General features: G+C 33.0%; 1 protein-coding gene across 9 annotated transcripts in view; it reads left to right on the top strand.

Moving 5' to 3' along the window:
* The window catches only part of Phtf2 (putative homeodomain transcription factor 2), a 142,966-nt gene that overhangs the window by 80,644 nt on the left and 40,853 nt on the right, over positions 1–21,469 (top strand). For 8 of the 9 annotated variants that reach the window (XR_013435152.1, XR_013435153.1, XM_040291688.2 and 5 more), the window contains 4 exons: positions 30–99; positions 650–808; positions 3,915–4,077; positions 5,263–5,427. Coding sequence is in view for 7 of the 9 variants with exons in the window: in XM_040291688.2 (XP_040147622.1) it covers positions 30–99; positions 650–808; positions 3,915–4,077; positions 5,263–5,427 (557 nt within the window). In the remaining 2 variants the exon portion in view is untranslated. The remainder of the gene's footprint in view (positions 1–29; positions 100–649; positions 809–3,914; positions 4,078–5,262; positions 5,428–21,469) is intronic. The other variant, XM_040291687.2, reaches the window with a different exon arrangement.

Genomic DNA, 21,469 nt, shown 5'->3' with positions numbered 1-21,469 from the left:
ATTTCAGTACCACTATTTATATATTGCAGGGGTTAAGAAATAAACCAAAGAAAACAGCACATGTGAAACCAGACCTCATAGATGTTGATCTTGTAAGAGGTGAGTCTTCAATAAATAAATGCTTTATATAAGGAGACATTGACTTTGAAGAAATAATTTTAAAATAGGTTAGATATATACACTTTTAGAAGTAAAAGCAGTTTGAGCTGACATGAGAACAGGAATAGCATAAAAAAGAGAGAATGGAAGATAAAATACCTTTGAGTAGCTTTTCCTCCCACTAAATATCACTGAAATAAGTATAAAAGATAGCAGTTCATGTTTGCTTAGCAAAGCATAGCACTTTGTTATAAAAATTAAAGTGGCAATTTGTAATTCCTAACTGAAATTGACATTTGAATACTATATTATATTTATAAAATATGTGAGAAAAATTCTATTATTTCAACTAATAATCTTTTTCAGAGTATTTGAGTTATCATATTAAGATACCATGATGAATGTTTTTTAAAGTGACTACTCCCTAAATTGGATGTTTCTTACTTGTAGTACAGAATAAAATTACACATATGTGGTTTTTCAAACAGTGACATTTTTTTTCTGTAGGGAAATAAATGTAGTCTGTCATTGTATTTTACCTTTTTTTCAGGGTCTGCATTTGCTAAGGCAAAGCCTGAAAGTCCTTGGACTTCTCTGACCAGAAAGGGAATTGTTCGAGTTGTATTTTTTCCCTTTTTCTTTCGCTGGTGGTTACAAGTAACATCAAAGGTCATCTTTTTCTGGCTTCTTGTCCTTTATCTTCTTCAAGGTATAATTAAGTGATGGGAATGCAATTTGCTTTTAGCTTTCAGGGATGTTGTATTTTTAGATTTACTAAGGCTTTGTTCCAAACATATACTAACTACTACCTAGAATGAAGTGAGTATGAATATGTTAATAAGAGAAAGCTAGTTTAGTATTAAAAATGTTTGAGAAAATAAGGCAGTATTTTCCAATATGATTATACAAAAATTTAAATATGTGTATGGCTAAAGAATTTTCTTTTTCTTTCTTTTATACAGGGGATTGAACCTAGGGACACTTTACAACTTTACAGTCTATTATTATTATTATAATAATTATTATTTTTATTATTATTATTTTATTCTACTTGTACATCACAGCTGAATACATTTCAATTTGTATACAAATGAATTGCAACATTTCCCTTCTTTGGTTGTATACAGTGTAGAGATGCACTAACCGTGCAATCATATGTGTACCTAGGGTAATGATGTTCATCTCATTCTACCAAAAACTTTTTTGGTGCTTCGCATTAGAACCCACAGCCTTGTGCATGTGAGGCAAGCACTCTCCAACTGAGCTATTTCCCAATCCCCAACCTTTTTTATTTTTTATTTTGAGGCAGATTCTTGCTAAGTCACTCAAACTGGTCTTGCAGTCCTCCTGCCTCAGCTCTGGAGTTGCTGTGATTATAGAGGTACACCACTGCATCTAGCTATGAGAGGATTTTCTAAAGCTAAAAAAAAAAAATCTTTAAAATGCATCTGCCGCCATACGTGTACACACACACACACACACACACACACACACACGTCTTTTTTTTTTTTTTTAATACAACCTATACAAGTTCATTTTTCCTCCCTAAAGCATGGTTCATTTTTCTGTACCTTTTACTATGGTGATCTGAACTAGCCTCATTCTGTATTGAAATTTTATATACCGTGCACTGAGCACTTTGTCAGATTGTTACTTAATTCTCACAATAGCCCAATGAAATATATTTCTAGCTTATAGATATGGGACCTGAAAGATCTGCAAATTCAAAGCCACACAATCACCAGGTGTGTAATAGTGTACAACTACAACTCTTAGTCTTCTGACTCAGAGCCAGACACAACTCAGTTACACTGCCTCCCAACACAGCAGCATTCTAGTGCACAATCATAGCATCATTATACAACATAACATATATAGTATTACAGACTATTTGAAGACTAACAAAGAAACAACTCACATTTCATCCCATTAACAAAGCAATTATTTTAATTTGGTTGATGATATAAAATAACATAAAATTTGGTTGATAAATAAAATAAGAAAAGCTTGTCTCTTTAATGTTACCTTAAAAAAATTATTTCAGTCCTGAATGATTATTTCTATATGTTTATCAATGGACTCTATGTAAGATTCTTGATACATTGTAAGTAAATGAAAATAAAAATTAGACTTAAAAGTTGTTTCTTCTAGCCCAAGGGGCGCGCGCGCGTGCGTGTGTGTGTGTGCATTCTAGGCAAGTACTCTACCACTAAGGTAAACACCAGCCCTGTTTTTTCTGATTAAAGATATTTGTGTTCATGGCAGAAAATTTGGAAATATAGAAAAAGCTGAAGAAAAAAAACCTATTCATAATCTTGCCTTTCAGTTTACCTTATAACATTTTTATATTGTGAGAATACTTTACAAAAACAGTTTTATATATGTATATATATATAAATATATATATATATATTTTTGTCTAATGTCAAAGTGTCAGTCTATGTGTATGATTTTAAATTACTAGAAAGCATCTCATTGTGCATCAGTATTTGGCATTTAAACTGTTTGCTCTCTTTTGTTATTATAATTAATACTGAAGTAAACATTTATGAAGCTTTTCTTATTTTATTTTCTTACTGTAGATTCTTAGAGTGTATGAAATTCTATTTGTTTTTAAAATGGTGATATTTTTGTTAATGCTTTCCATGACAGTTCTTTTAAATTTTTCTGATCAAACATTTTCTGGGTATTGTTACCTGATATTTTGTTAAACATATACATCATCATATTTACCCATGAATATGATAGGCATTTCATTGTAATATGTACATTACAGTGATCACACTTAACAAAATGAACAAAAATGTTCTAATATTAAAATTTTCTGCTTGTTCAGAATTAGGTACTCATAGACACTGGTTTCAGGCATGGCTAGATATGAAGGCTCAGATGATGTCTTTACTTTTTTTTTTGTTGACTCTGCTTTCCTTGCTGGTTATACTCTTAGGTTGGCCCTTTCTAGGTGATAGCTAAAGTGGCCATTGTCAATTTCACATTTCCGTAATCCTTAGTATTTATGATCTAGGAGAATAGCCTTTTAAAAGCATCTATATTAATACCTGAAGAAGATTCTGATCACCCCTGCTTAGGCCACAAGCCTTTAAAAATTATTTATTTATTTTTATTATTATTACTCCTATGCCCAGAGTTATTAATTTGTGGCAAGCCTAGGTTTTTTTTTTGCCCATGCCTGAGGTGGGAAAAATAAGACTGTTTCAGTGACAGATAAAGGAAGGAGACCCCCCAAAAGGTAGAGTTTATATTCAGAAAGTCTAAGGGATGCAGGGCAGGCAAAAACAAGATTTCTCCTTCATGTGGTAATTGTTACATTTATGTTTATTATTTGCTCTGGAAAATATGCCCAAGTAAATTTATGCTATTAATTTTGTATACATAGACCTTTATTTACATGCTTTTTATAGCCATATAACACACTTATTATCATTAGACTTCCTTATTTGTAAAATAAAGAAATAATTGTACTAAAAGTTAGTATGATTCTTTTTATTTTCTGTCACTTATCTAACCTGGAATGCCCATAAATTTGTATGCATCTAATTTTCTTTGTGGTATTGAGGTGTATACTTCAGAGATGATGTTGAGTGTTATCTTAGTCTAAGAGTGTATTACTAAATACCATGATTAGGCTATGGCAAACAAGAAAATAGTCTAAAGAGCTGTGTAGAGTAACATTTTAAATTTATTTAAATGTGGAAAAAGAATCTGGCAAGAAGTAATATAAGAGCAGTTTAAAAAGTTTTGAAGAAGTAACTGTCAGATCTATAATTAAATGTATTTTCTCTCCCTTTTTGTAGTTGCTGCAATAGTATTATTCTGTTCCACTTCTAGCCCACATAGTATACCTCTGACAGAAGTGATTGGGCCAATATGGCTGATGCTGCTCTTGGGAACTGTGCATTGCCAGATTGTTTCAACAAGAACACCTAAACCTATAAGTACAGGCGGTAAAAGAAGAAGGTACTGTCTATTGAAAAGTGATCTTTTGGGGGGGTAAATTTCTGTAATTTGAATCCAGGATTATTCTTAACTATTCTCATTACTTTCATAGAATAAAATGTTGTCTTATAAAATTGTTCTTTCAAATAAAGTACTGAGTTCTCAGATCAATTAACAAGCAGTTTATTTTCTTTATTCAAGGTTATTTTGAAACCACATGCCTGTGTTTTTCTTAATTATTGTTTTCTTAAAATTCATTTCCAGTCACCTAAGAACAATATTGGGAATGTGTTAGCTGGAATTGCTAAAAATTCCTACTAATTAGAAAATTTTGTATTTCTAAGATGGCTTGGCAAAAATAACAGCCAAAAAAAAAAGAAAGAAAAGGAAAGAAAGAAAAAGAAATTTCATCTAGGCTCTATTCTCTAAATGATGTTTAAAGCTGTATGATATTCTCCTTAATTAAGTATACATAGAAGCCCAGTGTGGTGTCACATGCCTATAATCCCAGCACTTTGGGAATCTGAGGCTAGAGAATCACAAGTTCAAGACTAAAGTCAGCAACTTAGTTAAACCCTGTCTCAAAATAAGAAATATAAAAGGGTCAGGGATGTAGCTTACTGGTAAATTACCCCTGGGTTCTTTACCAAGTGCTGGGGACTAGGGGTGGGGGGAAATTAAGCATAGCAAGTTTCACAAAGCACAATGGAATTCTGTTTTAATAGTCTTTTGGAGAATCTTCTTTTGAATATTGTTGATTAGAGATTGTGTCGTTTGCAATTTTGGGGTATCGAGATTTAAGCTCATCTCATTTTTAAAAGATAATGCCTATGTCAGATAAATAGCTTTGTTGATTAGTTAGATTATAATTCTCTCCAATCTAAATTTTCTTCTTTCTTTACCTGCAGATAAGTGACATTCAAATAGGGAAGAATTAACTTTTGTAAATACCTGTCCAGTGTGATCCTTACAACCTTTTGCCACTGACCTGTCAGGATGAGCAAGGAAAAATATCTTGCTATTTATAGAAATTGGTCTTGAATATGCACTATGATATTTGGATTACATTTTATTTAGTAAATTTGAATTTTATTATTTATCAAATTTTCTATGTTTTATGTTTTCTAAAATTTTGAATGTACTATCGAGAAAGTGGTTATTAAAATTTTAAAGCTACCTTCTGCTCTTTAATTTCTTCTGATGAAGGAAATTAAGAAAAGCAGCCCATTTGGAAGTACATAGGGAAGGAGACGGTTCTAGTACCACAGATAACACACAGGAAGGAGCAGTTCAGAGCCACGGTACAAGCACCACTTACAGTGTTGGCGCTGTCTTCAGAGATCTCTGGCATGCTGCTTTCTTTTTATCAGGGTTTGTATTTATTCAAGGCTTTCTATGGCATAGAGCTGCACTATCCCTTTTCTGGTACTTCAGTCTCAGATAATGAATATTAATGACTTTAAATATGACAGCCTCATAATGGCTTCTGTTTTGATAAATTATAATACTATAGTAATGGGAAAATGAAGATCATAAAGTTTACCTTGGATTATGTATAAATATATCTATCTGAGAATGAATATATACTAGCAAAGTATATTTACTTAGGAGTTTTTGATTTTGGCTTCTTTTGTATTTCTCAAGTAGTATTATACTTCTGTTAACTAATTTGTTTTTATCACCATTAAAATGGTTTTAATAAGTTGTAAGAGTTGTGTCAAATAAAATGTGTACTATAGTATAAAATCCTACTTTTGTACACTGGGCTTTTAGTATAGTTTGTACCATCAGTGAAGATTGAACAAATAGGAAAATAAATTATAGCAAACTTCAAAACCATATAAAACTTAACTCAATCTTATATATTATATAATATACCATTATATAATTTACCATTATTTAATTATATTATTATTTGAATAACCTATATAGTTTAAATATGTACATGTTATAAAAAAGTTAGAAAGCTATTATTGAAATAATGAGTGTGATTGATGAAAGGTGCTAATTTAGTAAGAAAAGGGATAATGCAAATAACTATTTTCTGTCATTTGTTACTATTTCACTAATAATATTGTTTCATCAATTTGTAATTGTGCTCTTATGATAAAGTTTATCATGCATTATAAAACTAAGCAATTATATCCTGGATAAGTTTTTACTGTTTGTAATTTTCAGGAAAGTTTTCCAAAATTTAATAATTTACAGTTACATGGCATTGATTAAGTTGAAACCCTGTGTTGCAATTACCTATTCTTCCTCCAGTGATGATGTTTTAGTGTTTTAACTTGGCTTGGATTCTGTCTCTCTCTCTCTCTCTCTCTTCTTCAGTCTTTTTTTTTTTAATTACTCTCTTTGCTAACATTAGGATGAAAGTGTTTAGTCATTGCAAAGTCAGATTTTTAAACATTTCTCAAGACCTTCAGATAAGCAGTTATAAATAACACAGTGGATGTGTTTTGCTTTCAGAGAGTCATTTAGTTTTTTGGTTTCTACAATGGATAATATATTATGTGGGTATTTAGAATCCTCTAAAACTAGTAGGTTGGTGCCTTTGAAAATTTACCATGTTTCTCTACTCAAATGAGATCCAGACTTCAATTTTTCTCTCGTTGGGCTATACCCTGACCATGACCATGACTATCAGTCATCAATGGATTTATTCCCTTTTATCATGTCAACTGTACATCTAAATATTTTAAAAGTGAACTTCTTTTACCCATCTCATTGGGGCTTGTTTGCCAGCATATGAATAAGGCTATGTTAAGGATTAGGTACAAAAAGATCTTAAGAGAAATGTTATTTTTTAAGTCCTAAGCTAAATTATTTTAATCAAGGTCTAAGCATAGTTCCAGATAACAATGATGGTTATATGTAGGCTCTTATGTTGTCTGATATCTGAGATTTTACATGTTATGCCTCTGTACTGTCTCCTTTTTCCCTTTGTTTTCTAACCTTGTGAAAGTGAGAGCAGGACTAGAAATTTCATATCATGTTCTAGGACAAGAGTTACCTGCTACTGTTAAACTTCCCCATACAACTCCCTAATGTCTTTTTATACTGAAAGGATTCTCTTCAGTCTTGTATCTATTTATATACTTCAGAGTATTTTTCAGAATACCAGAAAATATTTCTAACATTTATTTTTTCATGGTGGAAAAGAACACTATGAGTGTCTGATTACCCAACTAGTGTTTTATGGAAACACACTAGTTTTCATAAATTTGAGATTTGTGAGCTAGCAAGTCCTTTGAAAGTTGTGTTAACTTTTTAAGTTTTCAACATGAAAACATGCAGTTTTATGGTTTATTTATGGTGTAGATTGTATATTTATTTACATTTTTTCAGAAAAGAATAAAATCTTTTATTTTTTCACAAATGAGTTAAGGTGATTATACCTCATGTATTTCAAAATGTCATTCTCTCCCATCATCTTTTGATGGAGCTTCTCTTCCTTGAATGTCAAGCATAATACTCTAAGGAAAATTCTACAAAGGTCTTATCATTCAAAAATTAAAGTGGTAGGCTAGTTATAAAACTTTAAGTCTTGACAGTGACAATTGCACACTGTTTCTCAGCAAATGTTTTCTATTCAAAATCCAATTCACAAATTATTTCTGGCTTTTTATTTTCTTATTGATAAAAAATAATCATTTTTCATGAGCCAGGCATTATGTTACATGCTAGAAATACAAAACTAAAACTGATGGACTAAAATATAATGTTGTAAATGTAAACAGAACATCCTTGGAGCAAAAAGGTACAACTGTCTCTGCCAAGGAAAATCACCTTCATATTTTAGGTGAGTCTGGAAAGTGAATTTAATCAAAGAGTTGGATAATGTAATATTCTTACAAGAAGGGAGGTTCCTGGAAATTTGGTAAGATCATTCATTCATTCATTCTGAATGGAAATGTAAGCTAAATCCAAGAGGTCAGGAAGGTGAGCATTGAAGGTTGGAGAGAGTAGCAACATTATGATATGATGGTCGACTGCCCTGATGAATGACTAGATTTGGGTGACTGAGCCTTCATCTAAGCCCTTCTCCATCAGGATGTATCTGTGGTCCTAGGATAAGTTCCTAGTTTCCCCTATAAGCTTCTATAACATTTAGGATAGAATTAAATATGAGATCTTTTCCTTTAAGAATCATAGAATTAAAAATATATGTATAAGAGTTGGAAAGAATACAGAAAATGACAAAATTCAGTTGTTTCTTTATATCTCCAGAATGTTAGATATTTTCAAAATGGCAAATGTAAATCTATAATCAATTTTCAATATTTTAAAAAGCCTACCAGAGATTACATATTTTATGGTGGTATTAAATGCCTGGTTTTCTTGATTTGTGCCAGAATTATGGGAGGTCTATATGAAGACTGTGCTGTCTTCTGATTAAGTATAAACTGTTTTCTCATTATTTTTATGCTAAGCGTTTTTTTTTTTTCAAAATTCAGGAGGGAGGTTATGGGTTAAACAATAAAAATTAGTAAAATTTGCTGCCATGTTCGCAATTTCTAAAACACTTTCCACTTACTTCATAATTTGTTCTGCATAACAATGTAGAAACACTTAAAACAGCAGAACCAAGAGTTCTTGAACCAGATGTCTTTTTAATTACTCTGAGGTTTTGCATTCTTTCTGTATGTGCCAACCTTTATGCCAAAATCCTTCCATTTAGAAGCACTTGTCGTCCCCTAACTTTTGGGTCACACTGCCTGCTTTTCAGGTGACAGTGATGGCTTCCTTTTTTTCATTCAGGAAAAGCTTGCTAGCACATGTGCATGACACACTGAGTTCACACCACCTTTTACCTGGAGTGGATACCTGAGTAACTCCTGAGAGTTTGCCCTCAGGACAAGGAGATCCATCACCTTTTGAGCTCTGTGGTGCCCCCCCTGCTCACGCCCCACCACCACTGCTACCATTTATTGTACTCTATTCCCTTTCACACTTTGCCTTCCAGAACATCACTAACAAAAACAGCCATTGACAAGGGATTCTTTCTTTGCTAGGCCCCTGTAGTTGCCAGGGAAGAACTGTATCTATCACGGAATAAGTAAAACCAGTATAGAGCTGTATCTCCTGTCCTCAAGATACTAATGTCACTTTCCAGATTCCTGTGACTTGATGTTTGAGTTTCTGGTCTAAGAAAATACTATTAACTCTGGTTTTATTAAATTATTGTATTTATATGCATTAAATGTAAATATCAGAAGGTTACATTTGTGTGTGTGTGTTTGTATAATACTAAAAAGTATCATTTCTTTCTATTGTGTAATACTTTAATCAATACCAGTTTTTTCCTACTTTGCTTTCATTTTTTGGTGAGGAATGGTAATTTAGATGTATATGTTTATCTTAAAATCAAAAGACTGTCTTGCTTTATTTTTTTATGTTTTAAAGTTGACTTAAATAGAAGTAGATTCTCTTTAAAAATATGCTGTAAGTAGAGTTTTGGAAAAAAATAATTTTTTTTCTCTTCCCTAGTATTTTTGCTCCTTCAAACAAGGGGACAAGAGGATTATTTAAACATCTGAGCCTTGGTAACCTGTGTTCCTTTTGAAATATTAGTATTATTCTTTGACACTTTTTAACTTTCATTTATTAATGGAACTATGAGTCAGTAGTCAGTGTTAAAATTAAACCTGGCTTGGAGGAGCTACAGTTTTTTATTCTTTACCTGCAATAATTGGAGTTTACCTCTTTTACCATTTCTCTTTTCTTTCAGCATTTCTTCTATGTTCAAATCCATAGAATGCTCTAATCAGGGGACAAATTATTTTGTACTTTTTAAAAAAATACAGTTTTATTTTGAAAGAATTTCAAACTTAGAGAAGCATTGCAAGAACAACACAAAGAATTCCCCTGTGTCTTTCATCCAAATAACTGGTTAAAATTCTGCTGATTTTCTTTATTAATGTTTATTATAACAAAAGACTGTAATCTGAAATTATATACCTTACTTAGTGGTCATGTGCCTCTACTCTCCTGCAGTCTGAAGCAGATCCTTAGCCTTTCCTTGAGTTTTGTGCTCTATATTTGTTGAAGACATTAGGACAGCCACTTTGTAGAATATCCCTTAGTTTGAGTTTTATGCCAGTAGTATGCTGAATCTAGCTCCAAGTTGACTTTTGAGAGCTGAATGGACATATCTCTTCCCAATTCTTTGATCAGCAATTTCAGTTGATACCTGAAATTAGCCGTGATGGAATATTTATACCATAGAAATGAGGAATTACACAGGCTAGGGCTTTTTACTCCTGATGAGCTGATTTTAAACATTTAAAAACATATTCTTCATTATTAAACCCAAGTTACACATTTTTTATAGTAATATCACAGAAATGATTCTGGTTTGACTTATTGCATTCTATCAGGTGGCAAACAATGTAGATTTGTTCTATTAGTAATATTTGCATTAATCACTTGATTAGGATACCTATTAGATTTCTCCAAATACAAATTTATTTTATTTTTCCTTTTATAATAAAAAATATCCTATGATGCCTTAAAGCTATGAAAGTAACCCATTAGATTAAATTATATTAGATTGACCTAAATTTTTTAAGTAGAATCCCCTTGAGCAGGTTCTTTTTCTTTTCCATATGTTCTTATCATTCTTTGAGCATTCTCTAGCACAGCACATCATTTCAGATTCAATTTGTACTTCTCTGTCGCAGCCCAGGAGTCAGCCATTTCTTCAAGAAGAACCATGTATGGAAACCAAAATCTGAGTGCAAGATGTGCTCACTGCTATTGAGATGTTGCTATACCCAGGCCTTTTCAGTGAGCAGAGCTAACAAAGTGTGTGTGTGTGTGTGTGTGTGTGTGTGTTTATTCCTTTACATTTTTATTCTGTATAGTTCCAAACACATCTATCTATCTAATCTCAAACTGTGCATTTGTAATGATAGCTTCATTTTACATATGTAGTGTCTCTTTCAATTTAATTTACAATCCCAAAGGGTTTATTCTTTTATTCTATATTTATTTTCTGTTAGTGGAAAATCTGATTGCCATCATTCTTAGTATGGTTACTTATTCAATGAATCTTCCATATGTAGCCTATCTGACCTTGCCAGGCTGCATCTTGTACCCTTCATTCACATTGTTCTCATACTGGCTAGCTGTCATTGACTGTTACTGGGCTGCCCCTGCTGTTTCACTCTAGTGATATTCTTTGAAGTGCCAGATTGCCTTTGTATTTTGAGCTGCTTTGTAAGCTGTGGGTTGTATTTACATTTTGTATTTTCTTTTGCCATTGCTGTTTATTTTGTAATTTATCTGCATTTGGTTCTTAAAAAGCATCGTGTAGCTACCATAGCGTTGTAACTTAATTTTTTTGTGTACTGTGAGGAGAAACAAATCAAAAGATAGAAGAGAGCAGAAGTAAGGAAGGGAGGTAGTGAGCGAGAGAGCTGAAAAGTATTGTATGGAATGAGTGTTGCTGTTATGTTCCCCTCTGCTTTGACAGTGCCTAACTTGTCCTTATAGAGAAAGAATATATTCTTTTTTTTTATTGGTTGTTCAAAACATTACAAAGCTCATGACATATCATATTTCATACATTTGATTCAAGTGGGTTATGAACTCCCATTTTTACCCCGTATACAGATTGCAGAATCACATTGGTTACACATCCACATTTTTACATATTGCCATACTAGTGACTGTTGTATTCTGCTGCCTTTCCTATCCTCTACTATCCCCCGTCCCCTCCCCTCTCCTCCCATCTTCTCTCTCTACCCCATCTACTGTAATTCATTTCTCTCCCTTGATTTTTCCCTTTCCCCTCATATCCTCTTATATGTAATTTTGTATAACAATGAGGGTCTCCTTCCATTTCCATGCAATTTCCCTTCTCTCTCCCTTTCCCTCCCACCTCTCGTTCCTGTTTAATGTTAATCTTTTTCTCATACTCTTCCTCCCTGCTCTGTTTTTAGTTGCTCTCCTTATATCAAAGAAGACATTTGGCATTTGTTTTTTAGGGATTGGCTAGCTTCACTTAGCATAATCTGCTCTAATGCCATCCATTTCCCTGCAACTTCCATGATTTTGTCATTTTTTAGTGCTGAGTAATACTTCATTGTGTATAAATGCCACATTTTTTAATCCATTCATCTATTGAAGGGCATCTAAGTTGGTTCCACAGTCTAGCTCTTGTGAATTGTGCTGCTATGAACATCGATGTAGCAGTATCCCTATAGTACGCTCTTTTAAGGTCTTCAGGGAATAGTCCGAGAGGGGCAATAGCTGGGTCAAATGGTGGTTCCATTCCCAGCTTTCCCAGGAATCTCCATACTGCTTTCCAAATTGGCCGAACCAATTTGCAGTCCCACCAGCAATGTACAAGTGTACCCTTTTCCCCACATCCTCGCCAGCACTTGTTGTTGTTTGACTTCATAATGGCTTCCAATCTTACTGGAGTGAGATGGTATCTTATGGTAGTTTTGATTTGCATTTCTCTGACTGCTAGAGATGGTGAGCATTTTTACATGTACTTGTTGATTGATTGTATATCCTCCTCTGAGAAGTGTCTGTTCAGGTCCTTGGCCCATTTGTGGATTGGGTATTTGTGTTCTTATTGTTTAATTTTTCGAGTTCTTTGTATACTCTGGATATTAGGGCTCTATCTGAAGTGTGAGGAGTAAAGATTTGTTCCCAGGATGTAGGCCCCCTGTTTACCTCTTTATTGTTTCTCTTGCTGAGAAAAAACTTTTCAGTTGATTCTTGTTTTTAACTCTTGTGCTATGGGTATCCTATTAAGGAATTTGGAGCCCAACCCCACAACATGTAGATCGGAACCAACTTTTTCTTCTGTCAGATGCAGAGTCTCTGATTTGATATCAAGCTCCTTGATCCATTTTGAGTTGTTGTGCATGGTGAGAGAAAGGGATTCAGTTTCATTTTGTTGCATACGGATTTCCAGTTTTCCCAGCACCCTTTGTTGAAGATGCTATCCTTCCTCCATTGCATGTTTTTAGCCCCTTTATTAAATATAAGATAGTTGTAATTTTGTGGATTGGTTTCTGTGTCCTCTATTCTGTACCATTGGTCTACCCGCCTATTTTGGTACCGCACCATGCTGTTTTTGTTACTATTGCTCTGTAGTACAGTTTGAAATCTGGTATCGCTATACCTCCTGATTCACACTTCCTGCTTAGAATTGCTTTTGCTATTCTGGGTCTTTTATGCTTTATCTATTTCTACAAGAAATGCTGTTGGGATTTTGATTGGCATTGCATTGAACCTATAGAGAACTTTTGGTAATATCGCCTTTTTGATGATGTTAGTTCTGCCTATTCATGAACAGGGTATATTTTTCCATCTTCTAAGATCATCTTCTATTTCTCTCTTAAGGGTTCTGTAGTTTTTTCATTGTATAAATCTTTCACCTCAGGTTGATTCCCAAGTATTTTATTTTATTTTTTTTGAGGATATTGCGAATGGGGTGGTTTTCCTCATTTCCAGTTCAGAAGATTTGTCGCTGATATACAGGAATGCCTCTGATTTATGCGGGTTGATTTTATATCCTGCCACTTTGCTGAATTCATTTATTAGCTCTAGTAGTTTCTTTGTAGACCCTTTTGTGTCTTCTAGGTATAGTATCATATCATCCGCAAATAGTGATAATTTAAATTCTTCTTTTCCTATCTTAATGCCTTTAATTTCTTTTGTCTGTCTAATTGCTCTGGTCAGTATTGCAAGAACTATATTGAATAGAAGTGGTGACAGAGGGCATCCCTGTCTTGTTCCAGATTTTAGAGGGAATGCCTTCAGTTTTTCTCCATTGAGAATGATGCTAGCCTGAGGCTTAGCATATATAGCTTTTACAATGTTGAGGTAAATTCCTGTTATCCCTAGTTTTTCTAGTGTTTTGAACATAAAGGGATGCTGTACTTTGTCGAATGCTTTTTCTGCGTCTATCGAGATGATCATATGGTTCTTATCTTTAAGTCTATTGATGTGGTGAATAATATTTATTGATTTCTGTATATTGAACCAGCCTTGTATCCCAGGGATGAATTCTACTTTATCATAGTGCACGATCTTTTTGATATGTTTTTGTATCTGATTTGCCAGAATTTTATTGAGGATTTTTGCATCTAAATTCATTAGGGATATTGGTCTGTAGTTTTCTTTCTTTGAGGTGTCTTTATCTGGTTTGGGAATCAGGGTGATGTTGGCCTCATAGAATGAATTTGGAAGTTCTCCCTCTTTTTCTATCTCCTGAAATAGATTGTAGAGTATTGGTATTAGTTCTTTTTTAAAGTTCTTGTAAAACTCTGCTGTATATGCATCCAGTCCTGGGCTTTTCTTGGTTGGTAGTCTTTTGATGGCTTCTTCTATTTCCTCACTTGATATTGGTCTGTTTAGGTTGTTTATATCATCCTCACTCAATCTGGGTAGTTCATATGTCTTAAGGAATTTATCGATGCCTTCACTATCTTCTATTTTATTAGAGTATAGGGTTTCAAGATAATTTCTAATTATCTCCTGTATTTCTGAATTGTCTGTTGTGATGTTACCTTTTTCATCCCATAAGCTAGTAATTTGGGTTCTCTCTCTTCTTCTCTTTGTTAGCGTGGCTAGTGGTCTATCAATCTTATTTATTTTTTCAAAGAACCAACTTTTAGTTTTGTCAAATTTTTCAATTGTTTCTTTTGTTTCGATTTCATTGATTTCAGCTCTAATTTTAATTATTTCTTGCCTTCTACTGTATTTGCTGCTGATTTGTTTTTCTTTTTCTAAGGCTTCGAGGTGTAGTGTGAGGTCATTTATTTGTTGGCTTTTCCTTCTTTTAAGGAATGAACTCCATGAAATGAATTTTCCTCTCAGTACTGCTTTCATAGTGTCCCAGAGATTTCGATATGTGTTGAGTTTTCATTTACCTCTAAGAATTTTTTAATTTCCTCTTTGATATCTTCTGTAACCCTTTGTTCATTCAGTAGCATATTGTTTAATCTCCATGTGATGTAGGATTTTTCCTTTCTCATTTTATTATTGATTTCCAATTTCATTCCATTATGATCAGATAAAATGCATGGTAGTATCTCTACTCCTTTGTAATTGCTAAGATTTGCCCTGTGACATAATATATGGTCTATTTTTGAGAAGGATCCATGTGCTACTGAGAAGAAAGTGTATCTGCTTGATGTTGGGTGGTATATTCTGTATATATCAATTAAGTCTAAATTATTAATTGTATTATTGAGCTCTATGGTTTCTTTATTCAACTTTTGTTTGGAAGATCTGTCCAGTGGTGAGAGAGGTGTGTTAAAATCTCCCATGATTATTGTGTTGTGGTCTATTTGACTCTTGAACTTGAGAAGAGTTTGTTTGATGAACGTAGCTGTACCATTGTTTGGAGCATATATATTAATGATCGTCAAGTCTTGCTGGTGTATGGTTCCCTTGAGCAGTATGTAGTGTACTTGTTTATCCCTTTTGATTAACTTTGACTTGAACTCTATTTTATTTGATACAAGTATGGACACCCCTGTTTGCTTCCGCGGTCCGTATGAGTGATGTTTTTCCCAACCTTTCACCTTCAGTCTGTGTATGTCTTTTCTTTTTTTTTTTTTTTTAGGTGGAAAAACCTTTAATAACAAATTTAGGGAGTAAATAAATATATATTTATTACATATTAATGCATGTTTATTAAATTTATTATTATCATGCATATATATAAAAACAATTATATTTAAAATAGAACAAGGGCTTAAATCGTGTAAGAAAATATAAACTTGATTGGAGAGATTTTTGTTTTCTCTTTGTGTCTTTCTGAATCTTTTACATTTCCTAAAATAAACATTTTTTTTATAATCAGACAAAAAAATGTTAAAAAGAAAGATATATAAGACTCATATTACATTATTTGGAAACCCAATATAGTATATTTGACACTATATATATTTTGAAATATTCTATTAGCTTGAAAGAAATCAATTTTTATATTTTTTTCCACAGTGCACAACATTTTTAAAATGTGATATTAAAGTGAAGAGTCATATTTTGTTTCTTACCTATAGAAAGGCCTGTCTGGTAACCCTAAAGGATCAATGAATGCCCATTCCAGAAACATCAGCTGATCATTCATAATCCTCAATAATATTAGGCTAAAAAGGAAATTAGTATAGGTATAAGTGCATGAAATTTTATTACCCAGCAAGCAAAAATATTTAAAATTCCGATAATATGCAAATTAATAACAACAACGGGTAATAATCATATTTTTAATATCTTGTAAAATTCTATTTTGCTGAGACTTATGAAACTATGGAAGCAGTGACTTGTGCCAAAGGAAACATTTGATAGTAATATTTATGTAAATCGAAATAGTAAGTGGTAATCTAAGAAAATGAATTCGGGGAAGGCTTTTTTCACCTTAGGAATCTTAATTATCTACTTTGGAAGTCATATCAATATTTAAATGAGACAATTTATAAATGTTTAGTAAGGTGCCAGGCAAATTATAAATATTTTTTAAGTGACAACTCATGACATTTTTTTGTTATTAAGGATAAACTTTCGTGAGCATAAGAGATGGTATCTTTGTGTTCTTTCAAAGGTAGTGGAAAGCCTACAATGTATCCAACAATGCCACAGAATTTGTATTGCAAACACTTGGGGTATGGTTGTTATTGTAATAAAAATGATTCAGCATAATCAAAATTAATCTAAGAGTCCTAAATAGTCTCACAATGAGTTTTGAATTCAATATATTGCTTGTGTCATAATTTAATTAACAAACTAGAAAATGAATAATTGTTTTATTCATTGGTTTAATTTGCTCTTAATTTTTATGTTGTTTTTAACAATAACAACATTTAGTAATCACTGTTCTGAATGCTAACATAATATATGTGTATGTCTTTTCCTATCAGATGAGTCTCCTGTAGGCAGCATATTGTTGGATATATTTTTTTAATCCATTCTACTAGCCTATGTCTTTTGATTGGTGCATTTAAGCCATTAACATTTAGGGTTACTATTGAGATATCGTTTGTATTTCCAGCCATATTTGATTATGTATGTTACTTAACAAGATTTGTTTTTCCTCTATGATTAGTTTTTCCTTTACTGTACTACCTCCTGCTATTGGTTTTCATTGTTATTTTTCATTTCCTCTTTCTGTAATGTTTTGCCAAGGATGTTTTGAAGAGCTGGTTTTCTAGCTGCAAATTCTTTTAACTTTTGTTTATCGTGGAAGATTTTTATTTCATCTTCAATCCTGAAGCTTATTTTCACTGGATACATGATTCTTGGTTGGAACCCTTTTTCTTTCAGCATTTGAAATATGTTGTTCCAGGATCTTCTAGCTTTCAGAGTCTGTGTTGGAAGATCAGCAGTTATCCTGATTGATTTACCCCTAAATGTAATCTGCTTCCTCTCTCTTGTTGCTTTTAAGATTCTCTCCTTATTCTGTATGTTGGGCATCTTCATTATTATGTTTCTTGGTGTGGATCTCTTATGATTTTGTACACTCGGTGTCCTGTAGGCTTCTAGTATTTGGATTTCTTTTTCATTCTTTAAGTCTGGGAAGTTTTCTAGTATTATTTCATTGAATAGATTGCTGATTCCCTTGGTTTGGACCTTTATACCCTCTTGTATCCCAATAACTCCTAGGTTTGGTTTCTTTATGTTATCCCATAATTCTTGGATGTTCTGCTCATGATTTCTTAACATTCTCACTGAGCTTTTTTATGTTTATGTTCTTTTCAAGTTGAAAAATTTTGTCTTCGTTGTCTGAAGTTCTATCTTTAAGTGTTCTACTCTGCTGGTAATACTCTCATTTGAGTTTTTAATTTGGTTTATTGTTTCCTGCATTTCCAGGATTTGTGTTTGGTTGTTTTTTATATCTTCTATCTCCCTATAGAGTTGATCTTTTGCTTCTTGGATTTGTTTATGTAATTCATTGTCGAAGTGATCTTTCATTGTCTGAATTTGCTGTATGATGTCTTCTTTGAGACTCCAGATCATCTGAAGCATGTATATCCTGAACTCTTTATCTGACATTTCATCAGCTGCAGATATTACCTCATCTAATATTGAATTGACCTGTATTGTTTGTGGTCCTTTCTTTCCTTGTCTTTTCATACTGCTCATGATTCTTTCCAGTTTTGTGAAATTGTTGTGTTAATGTTTTCCCCCTTATATATTTGTATTGTTCTTGTATAGCTCCAAAATCTCTCTTTGGCAGACAAAGACAATGTTAACAGTTCCCAATATCAACAGTACATCATCTAAGCACAAGTTTTCATTATTAATACATTTATAGTTAGATTCTAAGTCTATAGATATTGCTTTTAATTATTACTTAAGAATATATTTATTAGTTTCATAAAAGGCATACCATATCTGGTGACATATAGAAAACTTAATTTCAGATGAAGGAAGTTATACTTAAAGGGAAAGGAGTGAGGGTATGAGGTTAAACTAACTTAGCACCTTTGGAGAACTCTAACCAATAGACTGGTAATTTATGGAAGAATGTATAGACTCAACCTCCTATCTGTATTTAGATAGTTACCCTATGTATAGATACCAAAAGTTAGGACATTGAAAGTGGGCTAGAGAGAAAAGGAATGAAAAAAAGAAAAAAATAACAAGGAAGAAAAGAGAAATAAGAGAGAAGGAAAAGGGAAGTAAGATAGAAATAAAGAAAAAAATGGGGGGAAGGTGGGGTATATGCAATTCCTCTATATTATATTACTTTGGTAATTCGGTTGTTCATGCATAATTCTTGGGTTCACATATGTTGAAGTTGTGGAAGAGAGAGAAGAAAAGAGAGAAAGAGAAAAAAAAAGTCTCTCAGAACACTGTATTCCTTGCTTCCAGTAGGTGGCGTTGTCTATTCCTAGCTTGAGCCTCTGTATTCAGGGTGGTGGGTATAGCCAGTGTGAAAGGAAATGAGCTTCCACCTGTATCTTCCCTCCTCTAGTCTCTGAGGTAGAAACCAGATACCTGTACAATTGTTTTTTGCGTTGATAGCTACAACCCCCAAAAGCTTGTGGGAAATATTTTGAGTTATCACAGCTAAGGGTGGGGGAGTTGGAAACCAGGTACCTGGATCAGCCACAGAACTGTGCTGGTAGCCTCACCCACTTTGATGGGTTTTAAGGGTTGATGGGCATCCTCCGGACTAGCACACGGGGCGGGTCCAAGCTTCCTCCTCCCGTCTGGCTTGGCTGGCCCGGGGCTGCTTCCTCCTCCGATCAAGAATATATTCTTTTAAGAAAACTCTTTGATTCAAAGATCTTTCCACCAAGTTTTTTTCTTTTTTGTCCTGTATGTTTTCACTTCTATATGTTTTCCTGTTTTCAGTCACTATTTCTACTTACGACTACTGGCTTCCAGGCCCATTTCCAACTGCCTACTGACCTTTTTCAGGATGTTCCATCTTTCTTCTCAAATATCTCTTCTTACACATTCTATATGATTAATAGTTCTACCAACATTTTCAGTCATTCTTTTACCTTATTTATTCTCCTTTCTTCCCCTCTTCTTAGCCTAAGCACATTTCCATGAACTTTATTACCTTTCAGCACACTTCTTTTTTTTTATTAGTTGCTCAAGACAATACAATGATCTTGACATATCATACATTTGATTCAAATGGGGTATGAAATGAGAATTCAGCACACTTCTTTATCTTTGAGTTTCTGATGAGTAATTTAACCTTTTTTTTCATTTCATATTTGTGTTATGTATTATTCAAGGAAGAGGTGAACAATTAATCCTTGGTATTTGCATTACTTTCTTCCCCAGAGAAGGCCAGATTTCTTCTGTAACTTTTATTCTGTATTTTCACCCATTATTTTTCTTTAATATTATCCATTTTCTTCTGTTTTTCTACTACTCATGCATGGTCTTTATTCTATGACTCATTGTTCCCTTAATTTCTTCAGTCCTCCAAGGATCATATGGAAAGGAAAGGGTAAGGGGATGGGGCTGCTGAGTATTGTAATTCTGAAGCTGTGTTCTGAATGACTAAAAAGCATTAAGCTCTGTAGAGAACCTACATCTGTGTCTCCTTTAGGAGTTCCAGAGGAGAAGGGCAGAACGAGAGGGGCCTGTTTGCATAAGACAGAAACTGTCTGTGTTTTGATAAATGTATAAGAATAAATCTTAACAGGCAGTTTCCCAAAAAGTGAACAGTTGGAGGTAGTATGGAGAATGTAATTAACCTCATGGTCAGAAGGTGTGTATTTTAATGCTAGCTTCGCCTCTGGGTGACTGACCTTAAATAAGTCACTCTGACCTCTTTGTTCTACTGATTGCTTATTTGCAAAATGAGCAGTTATAATAGGTGAAAATTATAAGGCCTTCCTTGGTTCTAAAATATGGATTCCAATATAACTAACTAGTATGCATTTTTTTAAAAGCCTAATTTTTAAAATCTATGTGAAGACAAACTACTGGTTTTATTTTTCCTTTCTTGAAAACCAATAATTTTTGGAAAATTCAAGGGGATTTATTTAAATATAATTGCTTTTAAATAATGTTTTATGATAGACTTAATCTGCAACAAGCACATTTTAATTTTGTATGGGACTCACATATTTCTACTAACCATTTACTAACTTTGATAGCCATTCTTTCACCCACAATAATCTCTGAAGAGAACTAGTCATGCATTTGCCTATTAATAAAAAATGGCTTGTTTATTATTTCCCATGTTATATTTTATATATAGAAAAAAATATTTCCGTAAATTAATATCCTCCATTCTAGCTTTTTAAGTATTTATTAGCTGCATGGGTACTAATATGTTTTTTTCCAGAGAGTATTTCAGTGAGTGAAAGAGATTACTTGTTCATTTTCTTTTTTACTCATTTTTACTTCTTTCATTATTTAGGATCTTATTGAAAGTTTTCTTCTTTTTCATATGTTTTTGTGTTACAAAATGTCTTGTTTCCAATGTATATTTAGTTTATCAGAGATATTCATGTATGTATACTAAAGTAAATATTTTGCTAAACTAAAATATTAGAACTAAGTGAAGCCAGGTGCAAGGCAGGAAGATTGCAAGTTTGAGCAACTTAGTGAGACCTTTAGCAACTTAGTAAGACCATATCTCAAAATAAAAAATAAAAAGGAGGGCTGGGGATGTGGCTCAAGCGGTAGCACGCTCGCCTGGCATGCGTGCGGCCCAGGTTCGATCCTCAGCACCACATACCAACAAAGATGTTGTGTCCGCCAAATACTAAAAATAAATAAATATTAAAAAATTAAAAAATAAAATAAAAAGGAATGTAGATCAGTGGTAAAGTATCCTGAGTTTAATCCCCAGAAGCAAAAAGGAAAAAACTAAGTTAAACCACTAATTGCAACTTTATGTGGTAATTACTCAGTTTTTGAAATAAAAGGTGTCAAAATATTATTGTTTATAATTTTATAATAGTAT

This window comes from Ictidomys tridecemlineatus, chromosome 2 (genome assembly GCF_052094955.1).
Source record: "Ictidomys tridecemlineatus isolate mIctTri1 chromosome 2, mIctTri1.hap1, whole genome shotgun sequence".
Classification (NCBI taxonomy): Eukaryota; Metazoa; Chordata; class Mammalia; order Rodentia; family Sciuridae; genus Ictidomys; species Ictidomys tridecemlineatus.
This window is presented reverse-complemented; position numbering and strand designations above follow the sequence as displayed.